The 26,814-nt window shown below is 38.3% G+C and overlaps 1 protein-coding gene across 38 annotated transcripts in view; it reads right to left on the bottom strand.

Annotated features, from left to right (window-relative positions):
* Window positions 1–26,814, bottom strand: part of celf2 (cugbp, Elav-like family member 2) — a 314,361-nt gene that overhangs the window by 69,993 nt on the left and 217,554 nt on the right. For all 38 annotated transcript variants that reach the window (XM_055006331.1, XM_055006332.1, XM_055006297.1 and 35 more), the window contains one exon: window positions 1,640–1,688. In XM_055006331.1, the coding sequence (XP_054862306.1) occupies window positions 1,640–1,688 (49 nt within the window). The remainder of the gene's footprint in view (window positions 1–1,639; window positions 1,689–26,814) is intronic.

Below are 26,814 nucleotides of genomic sequence, written 5' to 3'. Positions count from 1 at the left end.
TTCATCCATCTTTATATACATTCAGTGGTCTTAAACCTTCTCCTACTGAATGTTTGCTGTCTGCTTCTTGTGCAATAAAGGCTAAAACTGACAAATAACTCCCGTCACACAGAACTACAACTGACTTCTTTAGTTTGTAGGTCAAGAACCAGAGGTATAAAAGGTTTGTCCACTTGCGATTTCACAACACAAGTGAGCTAAATGTGGCTGGAAGTGATCGAAAGGTCATGCCTTTAAATCCAAATCCAACACTTTAGAGTTATGCTTGATAAAACAAACACTAGAGCCAGAAGTAAGTACAGAAATAGCTTTTCCAGTCAACAAAACTAGAAGCTTGTGATGCGTCTTTAAAGCTCTACATTTTGGATTATTTTCTCAATTTTTACAGCAAAAACTTTGTTCTTCCTGTTGCAAACAGCTGGTTTTCTCTCAACTTCTTCTTCTTCTGTTTTTTCTTCTGACAACAACACACAACCTAGTCCTCTTGCTCCAAAGCCGTTAGTAGAAACAAATGCAATTTGCATTTTTTATGTTTTTTGCAACTTTTGACAAGTTCACTTAAAATGTGCTAAACGGTTACATGGAAACATGGCTATAGGAGGGTCTTTGGTTCACTTGGCTTCAACTCTTTGCCTGCTTTGGGATCTAATTGAACTTAGGGAGAGTCAGGACAGATGAGCCGTTCAGGAAACCAATCTATACAGAAGGTTCATCCATTTTCATATGCAGTCAGAAGTCATAAACCTTCTCCTACTGAATGTTTTCTGTTGACTTCTTGTCCAATAAAAGGCAAGAAATGACAAATAACTCCCTTCACACTCAACTACAACTGACTTCTATAGTTTATAGTGAGCTAAATGTGGTTGGAAGTCATCAAAAGGTCGTGAAATTAAATCAAAATCCAACACTTTAGAGTCGTGTTTGCTGAACAAAAAAAAACAAAACACTGGAGGTAGAAATAAACACAGAAATAGCTTTTCCAGGCAATGAAACTAGAAGCTTGTGATGCGTCTTTAAAGCTCTACATCTTCACTAAAGTAAAGCTCGTGGGACGGAATGCGTCAGAGACGGCGGGAAAGCAATGAAGAATTCATAAACACACACAAACGCATCGCTGCTGTCGTCTTTACACCCGATTTGTTGACAATGACAGAAACGGATCCTTTAAAAAAAACCCGGGTATTTCCTCCGCTGTCCGGCTGCTTCCCTCGGTGTGGGGGAATCAATTCAGGGGTGGATCTGCAATATGTAGTTTGGAAACGGGGGGTGATCCCAGGATGTGTGCGACAGTGTCGGGGTGTAAAATAGATGCATTAAAGCCGAGGAGAGGCGGCGCGTTTGCACGAGCAAAGCAGCCACAGGGGAGAGAAGCCGGTTCACCACGAGGCCAAAACGATTCAACTCTTGCTGACCTCCTTCAGAAGAACCTCAATAATTCATCACACGTTGTACGGAAATATATTTATATACATCAGCATCTCCAGACCCACCACCAGCAGCAACAGCAGTGTCGGCCTCCTTCTCCTCCGTCTGCCAGTCAAGCAGCGAGCAAACACTCAGCTGAGATAGCTATTACCGAGCAAATTCAAAACGGCCGGTGATGCATGTGTGTGTGATGTGTTTGTGTGGAGGGGCTCACCATTAGATTTCTCACTGTCTGCAGGTTTCATCTGAATCGGGTGGTGCATCTGAGGAGACAGAGAGAGAGAAAACATTAAATATCGCCTGACATGTTTTGAAAAACACAATAGTTTCTCGTTGTCGTTGCATCTGCCTCGAATTAACCCGAATGTGATTTAACCCCGTGAACCCTCAAAACACGCCTTCTGGTTAAGAATGCATGAGGTGTTTTTTTTAAAAAATAGAGAAAATCACAGCTTTTGTCAGAGGCAGAAACTGTAAAAACTGAGAAAAATGTCAGATTTTCATCTTTTGGACAATATTTGAGCAACTCATCTCTGACTTGTGGTTCCATCAGGAAAAATAACCAAATTAAGCTTTAAAATCATGATTTTTCAGCAAAATTACTCTTTCCCACAGATCTAATTTAAAAAAAATCGCCAAAATATACAGTTTGCTCAGATGAGATTCCACAAAAAGCTAAAACTTTTGCGTTCCTTGAAGCCATTAATGACTTCGCTGCAACCTAAAGTCACATGATGAAAATTCAGGAATTTTTCATCTGAACTGGGTTGAACTGCAGGCTGAGTTTACAATTTATAGCACAGGAAAAAATGCAGCACAAAAATCACCTTTTTCAACATATCTCATTTTAAAAATTGCAAAAAATCAACCATTTCCTTTAAGCAGATTGACTAAAAATTCTGCACGACTCGATCCAACCACGAGTCCATTGCAGACTCAGCTGCAACCTAAAGTCATGTGACAAAAATTGAGAACTTTTCAGCTAATCATCTGTGCCCTGTGGTTGCATAGAAAAACCGAACCAAATCAAAGCTTAAAACCATGATATTCATCAAAATCACCTTTTCCAACAGATGTCATTTAAAAATGTGCCAAATAACTCAGAGACTTTTCATCTGAACTGGGTTGAACTGCAGGCTGTGGTTATAATTCATAGTATGGAAACCAATGAAATCTGAGCAGTAAAAAGAAAAAAAATCACTTTTTTTTTTTTAAACAACATATCTTATTTGAAAATTTGCCAAAAATAAACAGTTTGCTCTAACCAGATTCTGTAAAAAATAAAAAATTCTGCACTCTTCAGTGCAACCATAACGCCATTATGTTCAGCTGCAGCGAACAGTAATGCAACAAAAATTAAGGGACTTTACAGATAATCAACGGTGATGTACTGTTGCATGGAAAAGTTTAATTGAATCAAAGCTTAAAATTATTTCATCAGAAACACTTTTTGACAGATCTCATTTAAAAATCTGGCAAAAAATTCAGAGAATTTCATCTGAACTGGGTTGAACTGCAGGCAGTGTTTACAACAAATGATACGTGAGCAGTACAGAAGAACTTTTTTCCCCCGGCATCTCATTTAACAATCAAAACAAAAATAAACCATTTACTCCAGTCAGATTCTTCAAGAAACAAAAAGAAAATGCACTCCTTGATGCAGTCATGAAGCTAACAGTCATCTAATCATCTGTGATGGGAAAACTTAATAAAATCTAAGCTGACAAACATAATATTGCATCAAAACCACTTCATTCTACATGCCCCATGTAAAAATCTGGCAAAAATAAACCGCTTTGTTTAGCCAGATTCTGTAAAAAAGTAAAAACTCTGTACTCTTCAGTAAACATAAAGCCACTAGTGAATCAGCTGCAGCTAACAGTAACGCAACAACAATTAAGGGACTTTCAGCTACTCATCTGTGACGTAGTGTTGCATGGAAAAGTTTAATTAAATCGAAGCTTAAAATCATGATATTTCATCAAAAACACTTTTTGACAGATCTCATTTAAAAATTTGCCAAAAAATTCAGGGACTTTTCATCTGAAGTGGGTTGAACTGCAGGCTGTGTTTACAATTCGTAGTATGGAAACTAGGGCTGCAACTAACGATTATTTTAATAATCGATTAATTGGCCGATTATTTTTTTGATTAATTGATGAATTGGATAAAAAAAAAAAAACAACATTTTTAATTTCCACCGCTTTATTCAGAAAGATTTGGACTGACAGAGCAAATAAGATCATTGTAGCGAAGACTTCGTCTTCAACCGTCGACAGAAGCCTCATGTCAGTGAGCATCATGTTGAGGAGTCAGAACAGCTGCTTGCTGTGGTGGACATGATGTCTTGCTCATCATGAAGCCTGTCGTTGTTTGCTGTTGGTGAAATGAGAAAGATAGTATAGTTTGAGTATGTATTATAGCACAATTTATAACAACTCAGTAATTATCTTGTTTTATTTGCAGTATTAGATTAAGGCAAGTAAGTAGTCCAAAGAGCAAAACACAAAGTACGCACGCACACACACACACAGACACACACACACAGACAGACAGACAGACAGACAGACAGACAGACAGACAGACAGACAGACAGACAGACAGACAGACAGACAGACAGACAGACAGACAGACAGACAGACAGACAGACAGACAGACAGACAGACAGACAGACAGATAGATAGAACAAGCACCATAAAAAAATACTTCATTAAGTAGATGTAATAAGTTACTTTAACCCCTGTTTGGTCTAAATGCAGTTCATCCTGCTTCACTCCAACACAGACCAGTGTCTTCACTCAGACTTTGTGAGAAAATTAAAACTTGAGGCTTAATCGTTACATTATTATCACCACTGTGGGCAAGTTACGTGTATTTATAAAGCATATTCAAAACCTGCTTAAGCTGATTAAAGTGAAATAAAAAGTATCTCACACACACACACACACACACACACACACACACACACACACACACACACACACACACACACACACACACACACACACACACACACACACACACACACACACACACACACACACACACACACGTGCCCTATCACTGTCATTAATCAGCTAACAAACACTAGCATCAGGAGAGCTACCAGAGAGACTAACGTTACGTTTCCTCACTGTAAAACGGAACAAACATAGGATATTGTAGTGACTTACCTGCTGTTGAGCTCCTTCATCCTCATCGGCGACTCCAACGTGTTTCCGTTTCAGGTGCTGCATCATCATCGTGGTGCTCCTGTACATCATATCACTTTTGTAAAGCTTGCATGTTACGCTTGTTTGTTGTTTTGTGAAGCGTGAAATGCTGCCACACTTTTGAGGATTTCGGTCTGACTATTTTCTCCGTGTCGGTCATGTTTGGTTGAAATTACTCTGAATTTACTTTCGCTTTGCCGCCACCTCGCTCTGTTCAACTCGCTCTAGAGGTGGAGTTATTTAAAAAAAACAAACTTTATTTCTGTCAGCCAGCATTGACAAAGCTCTGCAGGTGAAGTAGACGCTCCGTGACATGGCGAGTGACGCACGAATCGCATGACACAACGAATCGATAATGAAATTCGTTGGCAACGCTTTTAATAATCGATTATTATCGATTCGTTGTTGCAGCCCTAATGGAAACCAATGAAATGTGAGCAGTGTAAAAAAAAAAAATAATAAACTGCCAAAAGTAAACAGCTTGCTCTAACCAGATTCTGTAAAAAACTAAAAATTCTGCACTCCTCAATGCAACCATGAAGCCATTAGTGACTCAACTGCCACCAGCAGTTTTGTACTAAAAATTCTGCAACTTTTCTGCTAAACTGGGTTGAACTGCAGGCTGTGTTTGAACAAAACACACAGGAACCAAGAATGTAAGTTGTAAAATATCTACATTAACACTGGTGGACACTTTGGGGAAATGTTATACATCACGATACCGAGCTTTTAAACTTTTCGTAAAATTCAACTTTTATTTTGACTATTACACGGTTGCATAAAAGACCTACTAGAGTTCTTTTCACATCTAGTCATGGTTGTTCTGTTTCTCCAGAGGTGCTGGACTTTATATTGTAGTGAAAAATGAACCCACAGTGAGTCAAAATGTGACAGAAACAGCTTCTAGTTCAGAAGGTTGATGCACAATTATTTACACCTCTTTAAGGCAACGTTTGCTTTTACAGATGAGGTGGAGGATTGCAACTGTTTTGGCTTTTTCCACACAAGATAGAAATCCGTTTGTCCTTAAGCCCTTTGGTCCAGAAGGTGGCAGTGGGGGATGGAAAGTGAGAAAGTAAGGTAAAGGACTGGATGAAAAAGAACACAATGAAAACAAGGAAAGAAGGAGAAGCAAGAACAACCTGTCTCAGCTTAACATTTCTGAAAAAGCTTGTAATTAACTACCAATGGAGCAACATAAACACATGGAAGATGACCGTGTTTGCTATGAAATCCCTCACTCACTCCAAGAAATGCAAATTATTGAGATAAAAGCTTCGTCCTAAATGACCAGAAATACGCTGCTGCATTAGAAACACATTTCATTCTCCACTTTATTCCCACAAATCAAAGACTCAGACACATTTTCCTCTTTTTATTTCTCCGATTTCTCAGAATTCATCTCAAATCGAACCTAAGCATGAATGATTTTTATATTCTAGATGGAAATCGAAGCCGTCCGTCACCGTTTAACACGTCTACGGACGTTCTTTTTCCTGGATAAGCATCCGTTTGATTCGCAGAAGAAACTCCTGCAAACCCGGTTCATGGCAGGTCACTGGATGCTGCTTATCCGTGTTCTGCTGAGGCTGATAGCATGAAGAGGTGAGGACCTTTCCTTCATCAAACTGTGCAGTTTTTACCCGATTTGATCTCAGCGTGAACCGCACATGATCCTGATGCATCCCGACTCCTGCAGGTTACAGTTTTATTCTGCCTCATGCTGATGCAGATTGCAGGTGGGAAAAGGCTCTAATTCCAGCGTTTAGACTCGTCCCGCGTCTGTCCTCATGGAGCCGAGTGACGGATGTGTTCTTACGGTCCTTTATGGGAAAAACAAGAAAACACTTGACAGACGAGGAGGCTTTTTGTCGCCCCTCTCTCCTCCTCTGTCCCTTTTTTATTCCCTCCATCTCTCTCTGCTTTATGGGAGATTATGTGGCTGTTTGATCTGCGCAGAGACGAACGACGGTGATTCTCCAAATCTAGCCCGGTATCAATCACACTCAGAGTCAAATACCAGCCGGAGAGTGTGCACGAGTCTGTGTGTGTGTGTTAGTGAGTGTGTGTGTGATAGTGTACGTGTTAGTGTGTGTGAGTGTGTGTGTGAGTGTGAGCGTGTGTGTGAGTGTGTGTGTGTGTGTGTGTGTGTGTGTGTGTGTGTGTGTGGTGGGTGGGTGTGAGTGTGTGTGCCCTGTCTTACCCATAATGCCGTTGGGCTCAGTCACGCTGTGACAGAAGGCTTTGATCTTCCAATTCTATCACACACCTTTATCCCATCTCTCTCCCTCTTGCTCTCTTCCGTATCATCCTCACTCTGATTTTTTATTTTTTTTTGCCGTCTCCCAGACCTGTCCCACACACACACACACACACACACACACACACACACACACACACACACACACACACACACACACACACACACTTCTACACACTTCTACACACTCAGACTCCAGAGTCCACTGACTGGTTCCTAAATCAGCCTGATGGGGGCGTCAGAGGAGGACGACGGAAAAAATAGACCAAGACAGAATGAAGGAATGAATGAAGAAACAAAAGACTATATTTAACTGAAATTAATTTTTAATGTAAAATTAGCTGCTTTTACAAGAGAGAAAGAAAGAAAGAAAGAAAAAGAAAAGTAAAATTCTGAAATTGTTGGATACTTTAATGTTTTAAACAGAAAGAAAGATTAAAATGGTAAGTTATATTCAAAGAAAAAAGACAGAGAAAAGAAAGCATAAAAGAAAGAATTAGACAGAAAAAATGGTAAAAGTCAAAGAGAGAAAGAGAAAAAGAAAGAAATGAGATAGAAAGAATGAAAGAAAAACTAAACAAAAGGTCAAGAAAGTCAACAAAGAAAAGAAACAGACTAAAAGAAACAGTAAAAAAGAAGTAAAAAAAGTAAAATTCAAAGTTCTTTCTTTCTTTGTAGTTTTTAACTAGAAAGAAAGAAAGAACTAAAAATGGTAAGCTGAATTCAAAGAAAGAAAGCATAAAAGAAGCAGAGAAAGATGGAAAGAATAAAAGTCAAAGAAAGAAAGCATAAAAGAAGCAGAGAAAGATGGAAAGAACAAAAAAGTCAAAGAAAGACAAAACGACATAAAGAAATGAAAGACAGAAAGAATGGAAGAAAAGCACAACAAAAAGAAATCATAAAATATGTAACCATCCATAAATAAAAGTAAAAAATAAATCAATTTCAAATTAAAATAAAGAAATACAAAGAAAGAAAGAATGAATGACAGAAAGATGACAAAAAGAAACAAGTAAAAATAAGTAAATAAGTAAAATTCAAAGAAAGAAAGTAAAAAGAGACAAAGAAAAAGAGAAAAAAGAAACTGACAGATAGATAAAAAGAAAGAACAAAGGAAAAAACAAGAGAGAAAAAGTAAGAAAGGAGAAAAGAAGGCAAGACTAAAAAAGTCAAAGAAAGCAAAGAGTACAAAATTTCAAAGCAAAATTCTAGGAAAGAAAACAGAAAGAATGAATGTTAGTTATTTTTATTCAAAAAATACAAAGAAAGAAAGAAAGAAAGAAAAAAGTATAAAAGTTGAAGGAAGCCAAGAGTACAAAATAGGTAAAATTCAAAGAAAGAAAGAAAGAAAGACTGTACCCAATGACAACAAAGCAAGAAAGCCAGAAATCCCAGAGAGAAAAGAAAGTGATCACTGTTAGAGTGATGTGATGAAAGAACTGAGGATCCTCCGTCAAGTGAGAGAAATAAAAGGAAGAAGACGAAAAGGATCAGAAGCAGAATAAAGGAGGAGTGAGACGAGGCTGGACGGAGGGAATGATGGCTAACCCTTCAGGCTGGAGGCTCTTCATATCACTGACACGAGGACAGATGCAGGACGGGGACGAGGTGCAAGTCTGAAGACACATCAAACGGGGGAAAGTCGTGTCAAAGCCAACCTGGAAGTCACATCAAGTCGTTTTTCCTTAATCCCTTTCAAAGTGTGTCCTCTGAAGGAAAAAACAAAAACACGGACCTGACAGCGTCACACACACACACACACACACACACACACACACACACACACACACACACACACACACACACACACACACACACACACACACACACACACACACACACACACACACACACACACACACACATCCTCCCACACATGAACACAAGCGCTCAGGTACAACAAAAACCCCCACGTCTGGCTTCCAGGCGTCTCCTCCTCAGGTCTGTCTACCCAGAATGCCCGGCGGGCGGCGGAGCTGTCGACGTGTTTGATCTTGGCGAGCTCCCGCCGAGACCCACAAAAGCGCGACTCTCCTCCGCTGTCCCATAATTCCACAGTGCTGTTTCTTCTCGCCTGGCAGGCCCACAGCCACAGTCTGCCATTCATTATGCACTCAGCAGGCGCACCGGCAAAACTACCAAGTCCTCACCGCGCTCAACACTCGTAAAAAAATAAAAAATAAAATGCAGCACAAAAGTTGTGGACGTAGAGCCGTGTGTGTGGCCGGCGTGATGCTGCGCTGGCATTCAGCTCTTTCATCAGACGAGTCTAAAAGCCTGCTTCCCCTTTACCTGCTGACCTCCCATCGAAAAGTTAATTTCTCCCAAAAAAAAGGCTGTTTGATGTCTAAATCTCTAGCTAAAGAAGTTTTATAAGCCACTGCATAATAATTAATCAAAACATGATTTACAAATCAGGAAGTAAAATGTCAAAAACCTGGATATTATTGTACTGAAACGTCAAACATCAGGATGTTAACACAACAAAACATCAAAAAGCAGGATATACATGCATCAAAACATCAAACATTTGGATACTAAAACACCAAAACCTGGATATTAATGCATCACAGCATCAAAAACCCAGATACTAATGCACAAAAACATCAAAAATGTGAATATTAATTCACCAAATTCCTGAATATTAATGCAATAAAAAACATCAAAAAACCCGAAGAACCCGCTAAAACATTAACAACCTGAATATTAACACACCAAGCAGCAAAAACCTGAATGTTCACGCACCAAAACGTCAAGAACTTGAATGTTAACACACCAAAACATTGAAAACCTAGATAATAATGCACAAAAACAACAAAAACCTAGATATTAAAACACCAAAACATCAATAATATGGTTGTTGACTCACCAAAACCTGGATATTAATGCCTTAAATCACCACAACCTGGATATAAACGCACCAAAACATCAAAAATCTGTATTTCATTGCACAAAAACATCAAAAACCTGGATATTAACACACTAAAACAGCAAAAACCTAGATTTTATAGCACTAAAGCATCAAAAACCGGAATATTAATGCACCAAAATGCCAAAAACCTGGATGTCAACTCACTTTAACACCAAAAATTTAGATATTAAAACACCAAAACGTCAAAAACCTCAATATTTATGCACTAAATTTTCAAAAACCTGGATGCTAACGAACCAAAACATTAAAAACCTGAATATTCACACACCAACACATGAAAAACTTGAGTGCAAAACCCTGAATTTACTGTTTCCGGTTTACCTGCTAGCATTCCACGGACAGTTAATTCCTCTTCCTGTCCCAAAAAAACCTCCTTTCCAAGCTGAGTGTGTTTTGTCGGCTACATCTTTAATTGAAGTGGTTTTCATGAGCCACTCTGAGCCACTGCATAATAATTAATCACACCATTTAGAAAACAGGAGAAAAGCAGGAGCTGAATCTTTACGGGGCAGCTGTACACTTAATGACACAAAGTTGATTTCCTGACGTTTAAAGCTAAAGTTTGCGGCGCTTTAAGGGGCTTATTATCGGCTCCTAATGCATCCGCCGAGCTCTTCGGTTAAAGTGTCCCCGTTTGTTTTTAATCATTTTCACAGCACTCGAGTCGAAAACTGGAGTTTTTGATTGACTGAGTCACGCCGTGATGTAAAACACATGATGAAGCTTCTTGAAAATCGACTGACATTTAATTTACATGTTAATGTGAAAGTCGGCGTGATTGAGTTGCAGAGTCTTCGTGGCGTTACTGGTTAAGAACTACATCGCCGAGAATAATAAACTTCCTTCAAGCTGCTCTGCAATCACTGCAAACCAACGTATTATTATTATTATTATTATTATTATTATTATTATTATTATTATTATTATTATTATTATTATTATTATTATTATTATTATTATTATTGTGATGTATGTTCTTTAATATCTTTGGGTTGGATGTTCTTGAACAGCAGCTACACTCTAAAAATAGAATGTTTACACTCAACAAAACAACTTAACACAACAGTTTGCATCGTTTTTTTGAGTTACAACTAATAAGTAATAATTATCATAATAATAACTAATGATATTGAGTTAGAAGAATAATTATCATTATTAATCGGTTCATTCAAAAAGGAACCATGTACAATATTAAACATAAATGTTATTTGATGTCTTGCACCAGAGTGAACATGCATTTAGTTAAGTGTTAAAAACCAGGTTCCTTGAATTTTAAAAAATCTGGATATTAATGCCTTAAATCACCACAAACCAGGATAACAATGAACTAAAACAACAAAAACATGGATTTTAATGCACCAAAGTGGTAAAAAATTGGATATTAATGCCTTAAATCACCACAAACCTTGATTTCAACGCACTTAAACATCAAAAATCTGGAATTTATTTCACCATAACATTGAAAACCTGGATATCAACGTTGCAAAAACATGAACAATCTGGATTTTATGGCATCAAAACATCATAAACCTGGACATTAGTCCACCAAAATGCCAGAAACCTGGATATCAATGTACCGAAGTGGTAAAAATCTGGATATTAAAGGGATAGTTCGGGATTTTTGACATGAATCTCTATGGCATCCCTATCATTAGTAACGTACACTCTCACTGTCTTACCCCCGACAGTGTCCCGTGAGCCGAGTTCTGGTCTGGTTCTGGTCGCGGCGAAAGTAGTCCGGCAGGTTTCCAGGGTCACTTAAATAAAACGTATTTCTTCTAAAAACAGCATGTGTTCAAAAGAGTGATTTATTTGCATAAAAAAACCCATTTCCACAAAAAAGTCACACCACGTAATCACTCGGCACTACTTCCTGTCCCGTCGTATCAATGCGCGCTGCCCTCCAGCTGACTGCTGCGTACATGTGTTGATATCAACACATGTACGCAGCAGTCAGCTGGAGGACATTAGCACACTTAAACATCAAAAACTTGGATTTTATTGCATCAAAAGAATGCAAACCTGGATATCAACAGAGCAAAACATGAAAAATCTGCATGTTATTGCACAAAAACATCCAAAACCTGGATATTAACTCACCACAACATCAAAAACTTGGAACTTTTATCTTGCAAACGTGCATTTAAGTTTTGGATACCAGATTCCTTGTATTACTTTTTTAAAGTGTACATTGAACCAGGTTCTGTGGAGATTTATGATTGCATGTGGTTTGATTTAATTGAAATTGAGTACAGTTTTCGCAACCAAATCTTCAAAACCCCTTCAGAAACCTCATTTAGATGAACTAAACTTTAAATCTGCATGATCACCTGTAGTTGGTAGCTCTTAAATTATTGAACTTTATGAACCAGATTTACCCCCAAACACATGCTTTCCCCATGTTTCACCCTTAAATAGCTTTAAAGTAGTTGAAACTGCACAATACTCCGTTTCCGCACATCAGAGTATAATGTGAAGTGAGACAAAATAACACAAACGCATCATTTTACACCTTTTTTGCTGATTGAAATATATCAAAAAGTTGCATTCTTCTCATTTTCCATGACTTATCTGCAAGAGAAGCCTGTTCTTGGACATGCTGTGTTTTATTTTAGAACTTTATTTAAAATGACACCGTGTTTGTTCACATGCAGCTTCCACATGTGCACCACAAAAAAGCAAGAAAAAGGAGAGAAACTCTAAAAATGAACATTTGTTTGCATAAAAATTCCACAATATTACTTGTCTCGGGATTTTTTGGCTACAGAAAAGATAAAATTAACCAAAAACAGGTACTCTGTCAGCACCACAAAGCTCTGAATGACGAGTAAAAAGCCACAACTGAACACATCCAAAGCTAAAAACTACTTTGGATGTTGCGCCATATGAGGAAGTTTCCAAACAGCAGAGAGAACCGCTGATGTGATAAGTTTTCACTTTGATAAAGTTGACACCAATTAAAACAGTCACCAAACAGGCTTTTAAAAAAATCAGAAAAATCTCGATCCGGTCACTTGAGAAGTGGTTTGGAAGATTTTTCTCAAGCTCCATCCCAGAAAATGTCTGAAAAACACAAGGCAGAAGCTGAAACAAGTGGACATTATGCAGCTGCAGCAGACTCGTGGTTCGGCCGGACAACGGAGCTCCACATAAATCTGACCGGCCACTTTATTAACCAGGACTTCCAACAAAAAGCCACTGTTTGCAAACTGCATTTTTCCCAGATGATCATACAACTGGGAACATTACAACTGAGAAGAGAGATGTCCAATCTGTTTAATAACAGCATGGTAAAATGCTGAAGGAGACCAGGCTGCACAGATTAGTCCACTAAAACATCAAAAAAACTCAATGTTCATGTGGCAAATTATCAAAACTCTTGATATTAAGACACTAAAACATCAAAAACCTCAATATTAATGTGGCAAAATATTAAAAACCCTTGATATCAATGCACCAAAACTTCAAAGATCTGGATATTAACACACCAAAACATGAATATTCTGAATATTATCACACCAAAATGTGGAAAACCTGGATATTAACACATCAAGATGTGGAAGACCTGGATATTAATGAACCATAATGTTGAGAATCTGGATATTAAGACATCAAAACATCACAAGCCTGAATATTAAGACACCAAGTTGTAGAAAATCTGGATATTAATGTACTAAAATGTCAGAAACTTGGATAGCATTGCACTAAAACATAAAAAAAACTGGATAGAAATGCACCAAAATGTCAAAAACCTGGATATTGAGACATCAAAATATCAAACACCTGGATATCAACACACCAAAATATGGAAAACCTGGATATCAACACACCAAAATATGGAAAACCTGGATATTAACACACCAAAATATGGAAAACCTGGATATCAACACACCAAACTGTGGAAAACCTGGATATCAACACACCAAACTGTGGAAAACCTGGATATCAATGGACCAAAATGTTAAAAAAAAAAAAAAAAAAAAGGATATAAATGCACCAAAGTATCAAAAGCCTGAACAGTAACCTATAAAAACACCAAAAACTGAATATTAATGCCCTAAAACATCAAACATATGGAGGTTAACACACTAAAATGCCAGAAATCTGGATATTCGTGGCCCCAAACATCATGATTCCTCTTTTCCTGTTGGAAATTTGCAGTTCTCCAACAGAAGAACTTGTTTCTGCTGCATTGTGCTGGAAGATGAACAGAAAACCATGTTTCTAGTAGACAACTACACTGAGATAAAGTGAACAAGCATCGGTTTGTAAGAGCTGCATTTAATTTTAACAATATTTACCTCCAATCTGAAAACAAAATGAGCCGCTGAGAAATCAAAGTATTGCTCTGAAAAAGTGAAACAACTGCAATATACCGAGTTTTACACGTGACTGTCCTCAAACTCAATCAAATCAAACCTGTCAGTCTGAGTTGACCAAAGTGCTGTATACAATTTAAGACCCAAAACTGACATATTTAGATGTTTTATTTCAATGAAAACAATCCCTTCTTGCCGTACAATGGCTTAGATGTAACTCTATACAACTGCTTCTTCAACAACTCTACACTACAAAATGTCAAGTTGTAATATTGGAGTAATTCAGCCATAAATACAAGAATCACAAGCAGATTCTGAAGAAGAATAATGATACAGAAACTCCCACTTGGATATTAATACACCATACCATCAAAAATCTGGACATTAACTAATTAAAACATCAAAAACATGGATATTAATGCACTAAACTGTGCACCAAAATGCCAACATTTGTATATTAATGTACACAAGCATCAAAAACTTGAATATTAAAATATCAAAACCTGAATATTTCCACAGCAGAATACCAAAAACCTGGACATTAACACACTAAAACATCAAAAACCTGGATATTTCCCACCAAACCATCAAACACCTGGCTGACAGAATTGTGTTTTAGAAATGCTCAGCCATAAGCGATGACTGCTTATTTTTCTGCTTATGTGTCTTCCAGCACATAAAAACCACCATATAAACATGTTAACAGGGCAAATAAACTTGAGCTGATTGTTTCTCCATTGACCTACACAAACTCCGGTCATAAACGATGCTCCAGAGTGATGGAAACGCTGCAGCAGCTTGCAGAGAGCACATTAACCAGCAGCCTGAGTGGAGCTGCTATGGAATTCATGCTAATTAGCTCCGACTGATTCCATCTACCATCCAAACTCACTGCGGAGGATCAACCATCCACAGCCCTCTGTGGCTTTCAGCTCAGGAACAATGCCGCCACATGAGGGGGTTAAAACACAAGGTGACTAATCTGTGGAGTGTTTCACATGAAAGCTCCAAGAACAGAGGAGGGGTTCTGTTTTCTGCACCAGCTACTGTACTTTAACTGATTTATTCTGGCCACCTGGGTGAAGAAAAACTGCACAACAAGACGAAGAACACAACAACCGGATATGATATTCCCTCATGAAGACGGCAAACAGTTGCTGACTTATTCTAAAGACGGGAAAAGAAAAATATTCCACTTTTATTGAGCGTAGTTCAACAGGTTGTGGACAAAGGTTTGACAGGAGCTTGTTGGCTAAAACAGTAACGTAAGTATTGCATGCATTCATGCATGTATGATGAAGAGCTAAAGACTTACCATGCTGTAAAAATAAATACATAAATAAATTCAGTAAAAATAACAAAAAATCTAGCAAGGGTACCAGGAAAAAAAAAAAAAAGTTAAAAACAGGGAAAATTGCAATATTAAAATCTGTCTAAAAAACAAACAAAAAAAAAAATTTAAATTAAAGAAAAATGGTGAAAATAGCCCAAATATCTGGGAAATTCTGACATTGTTGGCTGATTTTTAAAGTGTCCATTATTTACAGTTTTGGCCTTCTTTCAAAAAGAAAATTCTTATTAGTTAAAAAAATGTCTGTAGTTAAAAAATTGGGAGATTAGTAAAAATTGAAAATTGAAAAGTTAAAAAAAAACATTCAGAACTGAAAAAAAAAACAGGAAAAAAAAAATTACATTTTGGTTGTAAAGTCACTTTACAACCAGAAATACTTAAAACACTAATCATGATTTGTGAGCAACTGCAATATTCAAAAATTGGGGAAAAAAAATGGTGAAAATAGCCAAATCATCTAGAGAATTCTAATATTGTTTGCAGATAAAGTATTCAAATTACAGATTTTTAATGTGTCCATTATTTACAGCTTTGGCCCCCTTTTAAGGAAAATTGGTAAAATAAAAAGTTAAAAATTTTAAAAATTTTCAATTCTGAATTTACTTTTCTTTCTTCTTCAAATAACAGATTAAATATCTGTAAAATAATACTTTATGGTGATTTAAATAGAGTACAAAAGGTAATTTTATGGTCAAAAATGATTAAAAAACTAAAGAGATTTTTCATGTGGAAATTGTTTACAGTTTCTTCTTTTAACTACTTTTTATCTGTCGTTTTACTATCTATACTTTGTTAATATCTAGCAACAAGGGCACCAGAATTTTTTTTTAATGTTAAAAAGTGAAAAATTGCAATATTCACAAATTGGAAGAAAAATAACAACAACAAAAACAACAATAATAACAGTAAATGGTGAAAAAAAAAAAGAAACAGACAATAGAAAAACACCTGGATGTTACGCTGCTAAAACTTAAAGTCACTACTGGATATTAACCAACTATTACATTGGAAAACCTGAACATTAATGCACCAAAGCATCAAAAATCTGGATATTTATGCACTAAAATGTCAGTCAAAATCAATTACTTGTTTGGTTCATAAAGGGCCAGAAAATGATTAAAAATTTCGATCAGTTTTTCCCAAAGCCTAAGATGACCAATTGTTTTCCTTCACCCAGAGATATTTAGTTTACTGTCAAAGAGGAGGAAAGAAAGGATTTCAGGAGCTGCAGCTGAGATGAACTAATTGATTACAACATGCAGCATAATTGAGATTTATTTCATCCATAAGACTGACAGTTCAAAGTTTTGCTATGCAGGATTATCCGGTTGGTGGAGGAAATTTATGTGAGCAGAGTGAAGCCATCAGGTCCACATTACAGCTGAGGGATCAGACTGCAGCAGGATGGCTTTTACGACCTTCCAGTTATAGGACAGCCTCTTTAATCACCTCCTGCTTCCTGGCTCGGCTAAGGTGTCTATCTGTCCGACTAGCTGACGAAATGTCACCCGGCCTCCCCCCAGCTTTTTTATCTTTAAACCCTCGTCGTGCAAAGACACTCCCAGCAGCCTGGCCAGCATTCAGCCGGTCGCCGTCGATCCCGAGGCTGCTTGTTAAACAGTCGGTGGGTCGACCGCCGGCAACCCGACACTTCCTAAATGTTAACTGCCGCTCCTGGGTTGCCGCCGTCCCCTCGGCCCTGCCAACGTCTTCCAGGAATGCCCCGGCGCTTTAAAAAAAGGTCGGAGGTGGGCTTGTCCTGGAGCCAGAGGGGCTAACTTGAGGCTGGGAGTGTGTGCCGGGTTGCGTGTGTCGCTGTAAGTGTGTGTGCGACCTTTGCCGGCAGTTGGCACCTTCAAAGCAGCGGCCGAGTTCACGTGACCGCACCGTGCACGCCAAAAAAACCCAACGCCGCACTCTACACAAACACACAAACAGAAGGCGACCACACACTCCTTCTCCGCCCTCCTCTCTGAAGGTGTGACGGTGAGCTGCTGGGTCAAAGTCAGACAGATGGCCCTCACAGTTGGGACTCAATATCGGTGACCGAGATCATACGATTGCACACACACACACAGATATACACTCCTGAAAGCGTGCACACACACCCACAGAGGCGTAACGTATGACCTCCAGACAGTGTTCATCACCGATAAGGCAAGAAACACGCCTCACCTAGCACCTTAGAATTCACATATCTGCTTAATGCTTGGATGTCAAGATGCAATTTTGGATTTGTGGTGAGTTTTTTTTTTTGTGTTTTTGTGTTAAAAGACGTTCAAGACACAACTTAATTTGAAGCAACGAATCATGGGCAACAATGTTCAGATTTTCATGACTGTAAATTCAGCTTTTACACCAGCTCTAAAACTGAAGTCTGTTTTTTGTCCACTTTTACAAGTGGCATGAAAAACAGACTTCAGACAGAAACAAAACAACAAAAAAATACTGAAGGACTAATAAAACTAGTGAGATCTAAGTTCTGTCCATTTCTGAGACCATTTGTAGATGCACATTCGCGATTTCCAGAGTCCAACCTTCATATGGAGGATCATTACTGGTGATAAGAGGAGGGTCTGTGGCTACCATCAGGAGAAGAAACAACAGTTTTCAAGGAAGATTCACCCACATTTTCTGACACTAATCTGGTCATTAGTGCACTAGGAGCATGTTTTTTGGTTTATTTAACATTTACTAATTGTGCACAACGAACTAGCCCCTCAGAGTCAATTCAGAAATCCATAGGTGGTGAAAATTAATGAGTTTTCTGGCCACAACAACACAATCTTCGCTCTCGAACCACCCAGCTAGCTACAGTTTGCTCTCGACTTCTTTCTCTTTCCCAAAATGAAACTCAAGTTGCCATTTCTGACTTGTTTTACGGGATTCATCGCACATGTTGCTTGACTTGTGGACTTCCAGGTCGGGTTAAATATGCTGCAGGAGCACTGGGAGCAGAGGATCACTGCGCAGTCTCTGAACTTTGTGATTGCATTTTGTATGATTATATCTTACAGCAATGGCTCAAAAATATGTCATTAAAATGAAAAGGACGGTTCCTACAATTTTCAAAAGGGAACATACTGAAGAATAGGTCTTTTACGTTGAAAATTTTAAGCCAAAAATTCATATAAAAAGGTAGTAACCTAATGTAGATGCATATTTCTGCTTTTCCACACTGTCTGCATGAAATAAAAGCACAAAAAAATCCCCTGAAATAATAATAATCTATGTAATAAAAAACACAAAAACTTGCACCCTTCAATTTCCTACAGTTCGTATAGTATTGACACACAATGTGCAGCCATAATTACAGAGTTTACCTTTGGTTTGTGCCAACTATTGTTTTAATGTGTACTGGATGCTTTTATTTGTGCTAAACAGTATGTTCCTTTACCATGAGCCACACCAAGGACACATTTCTTTACCCCCATGATGGAAAATGAAGGTTTTCTGTTTCTGACACGTTTGAAATGAGATTAATTAAATCTGATGCAGATGTTTCTACTTGAATTAAAGAGTACAGGCTGTCATTTGAAGTGATCAAAGGGATCTTCAAAGCTTCACAGGAATTCAGACATTGGTGTCAAACCAAATCTGGTTGCCGTGTCTTGATTTTACTGTGTTTCAGTAGCTTTTACAGTCGAGTTAGTTGGTGTTGACACCACTGACCTAAAAGATTGCAGAATATATTAGTTGCTATTCAGATACAAGCTTCACTGTTTCCTGGTGGTAGCTTAAAGGTACACCATATTGCACCCAGAATGTGCATTTTAGCTCAAAATACTGCAAAGATGGTTCATTTCACCATGACTATACAACTCTTGGTTTCAGACTTATTTCATACTGGTTGTTTTAATGTCTGTAGCTTTAAATGTAGATGAGTTGCTTTTATTCACACCCCCTTCAGGAAGAAAACTCTCTCTGCATATGTTGAAACCAAATGCGAGACCAGAACTTTCTACTGCTTCTAGCTTTCTCTCCGAGTGATCATTTTACATGAAAATATCACCAAATTGTCAACACGGCCATTGTTTTAACTGATATGATTGACAAGTTTGTCAGATGACATTCTGGTTATGAAATTAGCAGTGAAAAGGTGCAGATCAGAAGCTTGGAAATGGCGTTTCAGCCTCTATTTAATGCTTGTTCAGTTGTCTGACAACAGAAACGGCATGTGAATGAAAACAGCTTTATTGAGAATTTAGCTGCATTAAAATGCTCTTTGTGTGAGCACAGGGAGCAGGAGAGAAGCTAACAGATGTGTTTAATTTGCACTGAAGGACAGAAGATGACATGGAAACACAGTAACCCACCCAGTCCTTGTGTACTGGTTTGAAATTAAAGTTTCCACCATCTTTGAGTATCCCTCGGTGTTACAATTTCCACAAATCTTTGATCTGTGAACACCTAAGCTAATTGTAACATTAGCCAATTTAGCCATGCAGTGTGCTACCACTAACCTGCAGTTGTGGTTACTTTGCCACCAAAATTAAGAGTAGTCCACTGGAATATTTAGTTCCTACGATGCTGGGAGTGCATGAAGACTGTTGTGTTCACTCTTGCAGCCAATATAAGAACACTTGGGAGCTTTTCTTGCAGTGGAGACATCTTAAGAGTTAGCAGGAGCAGCTCTAGAAAGTAAATACACCTGCTAAAAAAGCTGCTAATCCTGAAAAGCTCACCTCAGAAGAGAACATGGATGTACGATTATGCTAATTTTATGCTCAATGACGATTGGTTAGCCAGTTTCTACATAAAAACAGGATAAAATTATGACTGAGTTGTAAAGACTGAAACAGAGAGTCTTCTTCCTGAAGGATTTAAAGCTACAGACACTGCAAGAACCCGTTTTGAGCAGGACTTAAACCAGGCTTTAGACAGTCATAGTGAAATGAACCATCTGTGCAGTGTTTTGAGCTGAGAAATTGAAAGATTCACTCAACTATTCACTTCAAACTCATACAAAACACAATAAAAAACAAATGTTAAACAGTCAAGACCTTTAAGAGAAAAACTGGAAGCTTTGCTGTCATCAATGATTTTCTCTTGCACTTTCAAATACGCGCTAAAACCTGATTCAGATGCCTGGATTCGTTTCATGTATGGTGTTAAACATACATGAAAAAATATACAAATGCAAAACAAACTTCAGCTCCAATGTAAACACGCTCGACACTTTACAAGTCACACACCTGAAAAACACCTTCACACGCACACAAAGTCACTTTAAAGCCGCCTTTCAGCAAACAAATGACTATAAATCAAATTGTCCTTTACAATATCCCTCGTATTAGCGGGCGCTTAGCGCACAGTTAGCCTACATTATCCCCACTTCATTTAGCTCGGTAAACAATTAACCCGGCGCGTGTGTGTGTGTGTGTGTGTGTGTGTGTGTGTGTGTGTGTGTGAGCAGAATGATTGAGGGATTTGGCATTAGCTATGCCGCGTGGCGTCTCCACACTAACTACTCTAAGTGTTTAACATAGTTAGCCGGCATTTACAGCCAGCCTCACCCCTCCTCTGTTGTCTCCCCCCACCGACGAATCAATATGCTTAAACGCTGCCACCAACTTGGAGAGAAAAGAGGGGTTAGGGAAGTTAATTTGAAACAAGCGATTAATATTTCTTCCGTTAAATAAGAGCGTACACACACAGACACACACACACACACCCACACACACACACACACACACACTCGGAGGGTCGGCGCATCGATGAGGTTTGCCTTTCCTTCAGCTCTGTTTGCGAAAGCATTTAGGTTTCACTACAGCAATTACAGCCTTTAATTGAATTGATTTTGATAATGAGCCTCTGTAATGACACTGCTGTGGGAACACTAGTGTGGGTGTGTTGTATATATATATATATATATATATATATATATATATATATATATATATATATATATATATATATGTACACATACATACATACATACATACATACAGGGTGTCCCAAAACATTTGCCATCATTTCATAGGCCAGTAATTTTGGCAATTCTTGCTGAAATAACCCTAAATTTTTACAGAATGTATAGAAACAGATCAAGATTTTATATGTAATGTTTTATTTCTGTTCTGTTTTCAGGTTGTGCCATGCTGTTCACTCCCAAAGAGAAGTCATATTGTGTCTTGGAATATGCTGGCACACAGTCACCCCACACTTTGCAGCGTGACGTTTGCTGTGTCACACGTGGTGCACATAGTGAACACTTATGAAATCAGTTCCATACTAAACTTAAGATGTTCAACACCTAAACTGTTCAATTTCATTGAGCTAGACTTAGTAGTTTTCAAGATAATTGCTTTTAAAATGATGTCAATTTTTTTGGGACACCCTGTATATATATGTATGTGTGTGTGTGTGTGTGTGTGTGTGTGTGTGTGTGTGTGTGTGTGTGTGTGTGTGTGTGTGTGTGTGTGTCTGTGGGTGTGATGAACGTTGTTTTTCTGGACCTAAATGATCTGAGCAGGATTCCCAGATGAGGACATGCTCTAATAGCCGGTCACCTGTCTCCGATCAGCCCCCTTTTTTAATTTTTTGTGAACCACTTGTCCGAGGTCTAACCTTTCATCTTGTTGCATAATATCCTCCAGGCTGTAACACATGAATGTTTGATGACACACGGCCTGCTACATGATAAACTGAATATCCTACGCTGCAGTATTTCCACTGTTTAGGAGTTTTGGCGCCTTGGCACCACCTACTTCCCAGGTCCTCGGGGCGGTTACGGCGGTCAGGTTTCAAAAAAAAGTGGAGAAAATTAGCTTTTTTCCCCTTGCACTCGGCTCGTCTTCGGCTTCTTAAGTGCTGAGTTGAGGGCTATTGTGATAAAGCAGCGATATGTGTAATGGGCTTGCACCTGAACAAACAGTGCACATCGACTGACGGACCGTGGACACGATGCATCCCTCCCCTCTATCAAAACACATCTCAAACACACAGGTAACAGCTGATAAACGCAGCCTTCAAATACAAAGCGCTGTGATTGATCTGCTTTGATTGCACTCAGAGGTTATTAGGGGATTGATCAATGCCGTTTGGTGCAGAGTCAGATGAGAGCATCGGTATCTGCTGAATACTATTTTTGTATGATGGGATTTTTTAAAAAAGAAAAACAGGAATTGGTGATAAATGACATGACCCCTACAACATATAACTCTGTTAGTCAGTTTACAGTTGATTTAAAGCTCAAAACAGTGAGTTTGGGGTAAATTTTGACGTTTAGTGACACTATCGGTGTGTCATGTAGCATGTCATGTACAGACATCATGCAAACATGAAAATACAGACCAAATATATGTTCCGGTTTTAATGAAAAATTTGTTTTTGTTCATCCTGCCTATCAGAAAGTGACTCGTTCATATTATTTTACAGATTTTCTTAATGTTTTGGTTTAATTCCAGATATTACCTAGTAAAATCACTGAAAAAAGTATTTAATTACATGTTGATAAAAAAACCCAAAACTTTAAATAATGTCCACATCAAAAATCTGTTTTTTAAAAATAGTATTCCATTTTTATACAGTGTGTGACTTAAAAATCACACTGTTATACAGTATTTACAATCGCTAAAATATAATTGTTTAACAGATATTTTTGCTGTTTGACAGTTGAACTTATTTGGGAATAAAGAAAAAGTTATAACTCTTCATTAAATAGAAAGTTCTGTTCAATTAACCAAAACTGAACAAAAAAGTCTTTTGAAAAACCCAGTGAATGTTAAAAATTAGGCAGTAACTTAATTTCCTTTTTTTTTTTACTAAAGGTTTGGTAAAACTGGAATCTTCTTTACAAGCCATTGGCTCAGTTAATCACTTGTGTTCCTCCAATTTCATTTAAGGTTGAACGAATTGGAAAAAAGAAAAAAAATTCTGACAGATAATGCATTTTTTTGTGATAATTACAAAAAATAAAATTGAGTTTTAGTTAAAGAACACTATAAAGTCCACATGGGATATTACAGTCAGCCACACTCACTCTGTAGATGCAACTAAATGAAAGTTTATATACATTTTATATTTTGAATTAATTGACATTACTTTGTAAAAATCTGCTTTCATTTTCACATCTTGCAATTTCTTGTCAACAAAGTCAATTTAAATGGACTATTATTCAATTTTAAAAATAAATAAAGAATATCTTCCAAAACTATGTATTTGTATTATAAAGATCTGTCAGAAGACATTTCTAAAGACAGCTGAGTTCGTAAACTAATAAACATCTTTAACAAAGTCTTTAGTTCAACTACGTGAACTTTCACCGCTATGTAGATGACACCCGACTATATTTACCTATGAAGTTAGATAATCAAGTTACTCAAACTTCCAGTATTTAAGCACATAAAGACCTGGATTACCCGTAATTAGTTCCCTACTGAATTCAGATAAAGGTGATGTTATTTTATTAAACAACTTCAAACCTCTGGCCTCCAGCACTACAGTCAAAAATGTGACTTATTTTTGACTAGGATGCTAATAAACATCATTAATAAAGCCTTTAGTTCAACTAAGTGAATTTTCACCGCTATGTAGATGATACCTGACTACATTTACCTATGAAGTTAGATAATCGAGTTACTCAAACTTCCAGCATTTAAGCACATAAAGCCATGGATTACCTGTAATTAGTTCCTTCTAAATTCAGATAAAGTTCATGTTATTTTATTAAACAAATCTTAACCTCAGGCCTCCAGCATTACTGTAAAAAATCAGACTTATTTTTGACTAGGAACAAACAAACACCATTAAAGAGCCATTAGTTCACCTTGGTAAACGTTCACCACTATGCAGATGACATCCGACTATATTTACCTACGATGCCAGATAATCAGTTAATCAAATTTTCAGCATTTAGGCACATAAAGACCTGGATTACTTGTAATTTGAGCCTTCTAAATTCAGATAAAGTTGATGTTATTTTAATGAGCAACTCCAAACCTCTGGCTTCTAGCACTACCGTAAAAAAAAAACAAAACTGATTTATTCTTGACTAGGATAATAATAAATATCATTAACAAAGCCGTTAGTTCAACTTAGCAACCTTTTATAACGTATGTCTTATTAAAAAGTGGCACCAAGCCAACAAGCACAAGCCATGAAAGGTGGTTATGAAACGCTTATTAATGCATTTTTCGTCTTCTGGGATGATTTTGTTCTGTAAAGCATTAATTAATAATCTATTCTGGGAAAAAAGGTCATAGTTACGGCTTTATTACTAAAAAGTGTTGAAATGAAGAGTGTTGATTTAACTTACTGTGAATATGTCAACAGGAACATGAATACTGTCAGAATATAAGTCCTAATGAGCCACAGTAAACACGCGGTGACACTCTTTCCTTCATTTTAAAGCCGAGTTCCCTTCAAAGGCCCAAAAACAGTCACAGTCTTGAGACCTCGAGGGCTTCTGCATGAAAGATTATGATTTCTCACATCGCTGAAAATGATAATGCACATTACAGTCTTCCATCTGCGTCTCCACTGTGTCCACCAAATCGAAATAATAAATGACCGACTAAACGACGCGTCTTTGGATTATAAATTGCCGCTTTTAAAACTTAACCTTGCTCGAGATCACACTCGCTTTGATGAGGGGGCCCCTTTTGATGTTACCTTTTGGGGCTTTTTTTTTTTTTTTTGCTGCAGCACACAAACCTCTCGCCGAATGTATTCTGGCGGTGGAGCGTCACTAATTATCTCGGCAGCAGAAAAAGGTAAAGGGACCTGAGTGTGTGTGTGTGTGTGTGTGTGTGTGTGTGTGTGTGGTCTCGGCGCGATGGTAGCTTTTAATGAGCCCCACACTTCTTATCAAGCTTGGCGCTCGACAAACGCTCTGATCCGCCCACATGGAGGACGGGGCTTCGCGTCTGATGCCTCCCCCTCCTCACCCAACGCCCTAATCAACCTCCCTCTCCTTCCTCACCCCCTCCTCCTTCGTCTTCTTACAGTCAGAATGAAATATCCTTGAGAGAAACTGTGAATCAAAGGCCTTTTCATCCTTTTTCACAAAGAGATGGAAAGGGAGAAAGATGGAGGGAGAGATTCAACAGGACAAAGGAGGAAGATAGAGGGCAAGTGGTAGAGAATAAAAAAAAAAGACAGAACTTCTCCAAGCTGGAGGGCACTCCAGAGGACACGTCCTAGATTAGCACCTTTCCATCTCGCCGCCCTCCTTCCTCCAACCACAAGGCTTCAGATGAGGGGGGACAGAGGCCCCGGGGCCCTCTGGGTGGGTTGGTGGGTGGGGGGGACGACACCAGGCATTTAGACATCTGTCAGCCGCTAATGAAAGAGTTCAATTTAGTGGAAAATCTAAAACAACCTTGTCTGACAGGCTAGCCTCACAGGCTTTAACTCGCCGGCGTCTCAGCATGGAGGGTGGGAGTGGATCAGGAGGGGGAAATTAAAAAAAGAAAGCACAAAAAAAAAAAAGAAAACAGTAATGCAATAAACCCAGACTGTGCCGGGGCATATGCTTGTGTGCACATGAAAGTAGTAATGTGTGCGTCGGAGCATCGTGCAGGGGTGTGGATCAGCCGGTGCAGCAGGGGATGGGTCTTATGGCTTTAAATCGCTCCAGGGGTACGGGGCATGTTTTTCCACGATAGATGAGTTACGGTAGGGGTTGTGTGTGTGTGTGTGTGTGTGTGTGTGTGTGTGTGTGTGTGTGTGTGTGTGTGTGCATGGGGGGGGGGCTATTTAGACCTCGCTAGTGCTATTAGAGTATGAGAGATGAACACAAGGCTCTCCAGGCAACACAAGCAGACGCAACACACTTTGTCTCCTCCCCCCCAGAGCTTCATTAGCGTGTCATTAGAAACAAGTTCAGTGAAAGCTGTTGTTCTTTCCGAGGCAGTCTTTGCCTATCTGTCTTGGCTGAAAAGACTCCATGTGTGTACGCCATATGGATAACTCATTATTTTTGTTTTTTTATAATTCTTTAAAAAAAAAAAAAAAAAAAAAAAAGATTAATCCACCTGCTGATTTATGCCTCTGCTGCCTAGCGACACCGCTATTACTGAGGTGGACCACAGGAAGCAGGAATGTTGGGATTCAAAGGTGAACAAAGCAGTCCCAACACAGACCTGCAGCACAGTTCTGCACTGAATTTGACGTTTTATTCCAGTGCCCTCGTGTGAACTGCAACATCCACTACGGATCTACATCATATGAAACGGTAAAAACAGGAATTCTTGTGGCCACGTGCACACAATGTGGTTAGAGATGAAGCATGAGGATTGCATCTAGATGATAGATTTTTAGGTTGAATTTTATTACTAGAGCGCTAATAAAAACTGAGTCCAGTAAGTGTA

Source organism: Amphiprion ocellaris, chromosome 21 (genome assembly GCF_022539595.1).
Source record: "Amphiprion ocellaris isolate individual 3 ecotype Okinawa chromosome 21, ASM2253959v1, whole genome shotgun sequence".
Taxonomy (NCBI): Eukaryota; Metazoa; Chordata; class Actinopteri; family Pomacentridae; genus Amphiprion; species Amphiprion ocellaris.
The sequence above is the reverse complement of the archived record's forward strand: the minus strand, read 5'-3'. Positions and strand labels throughout refer to the sequence as shown.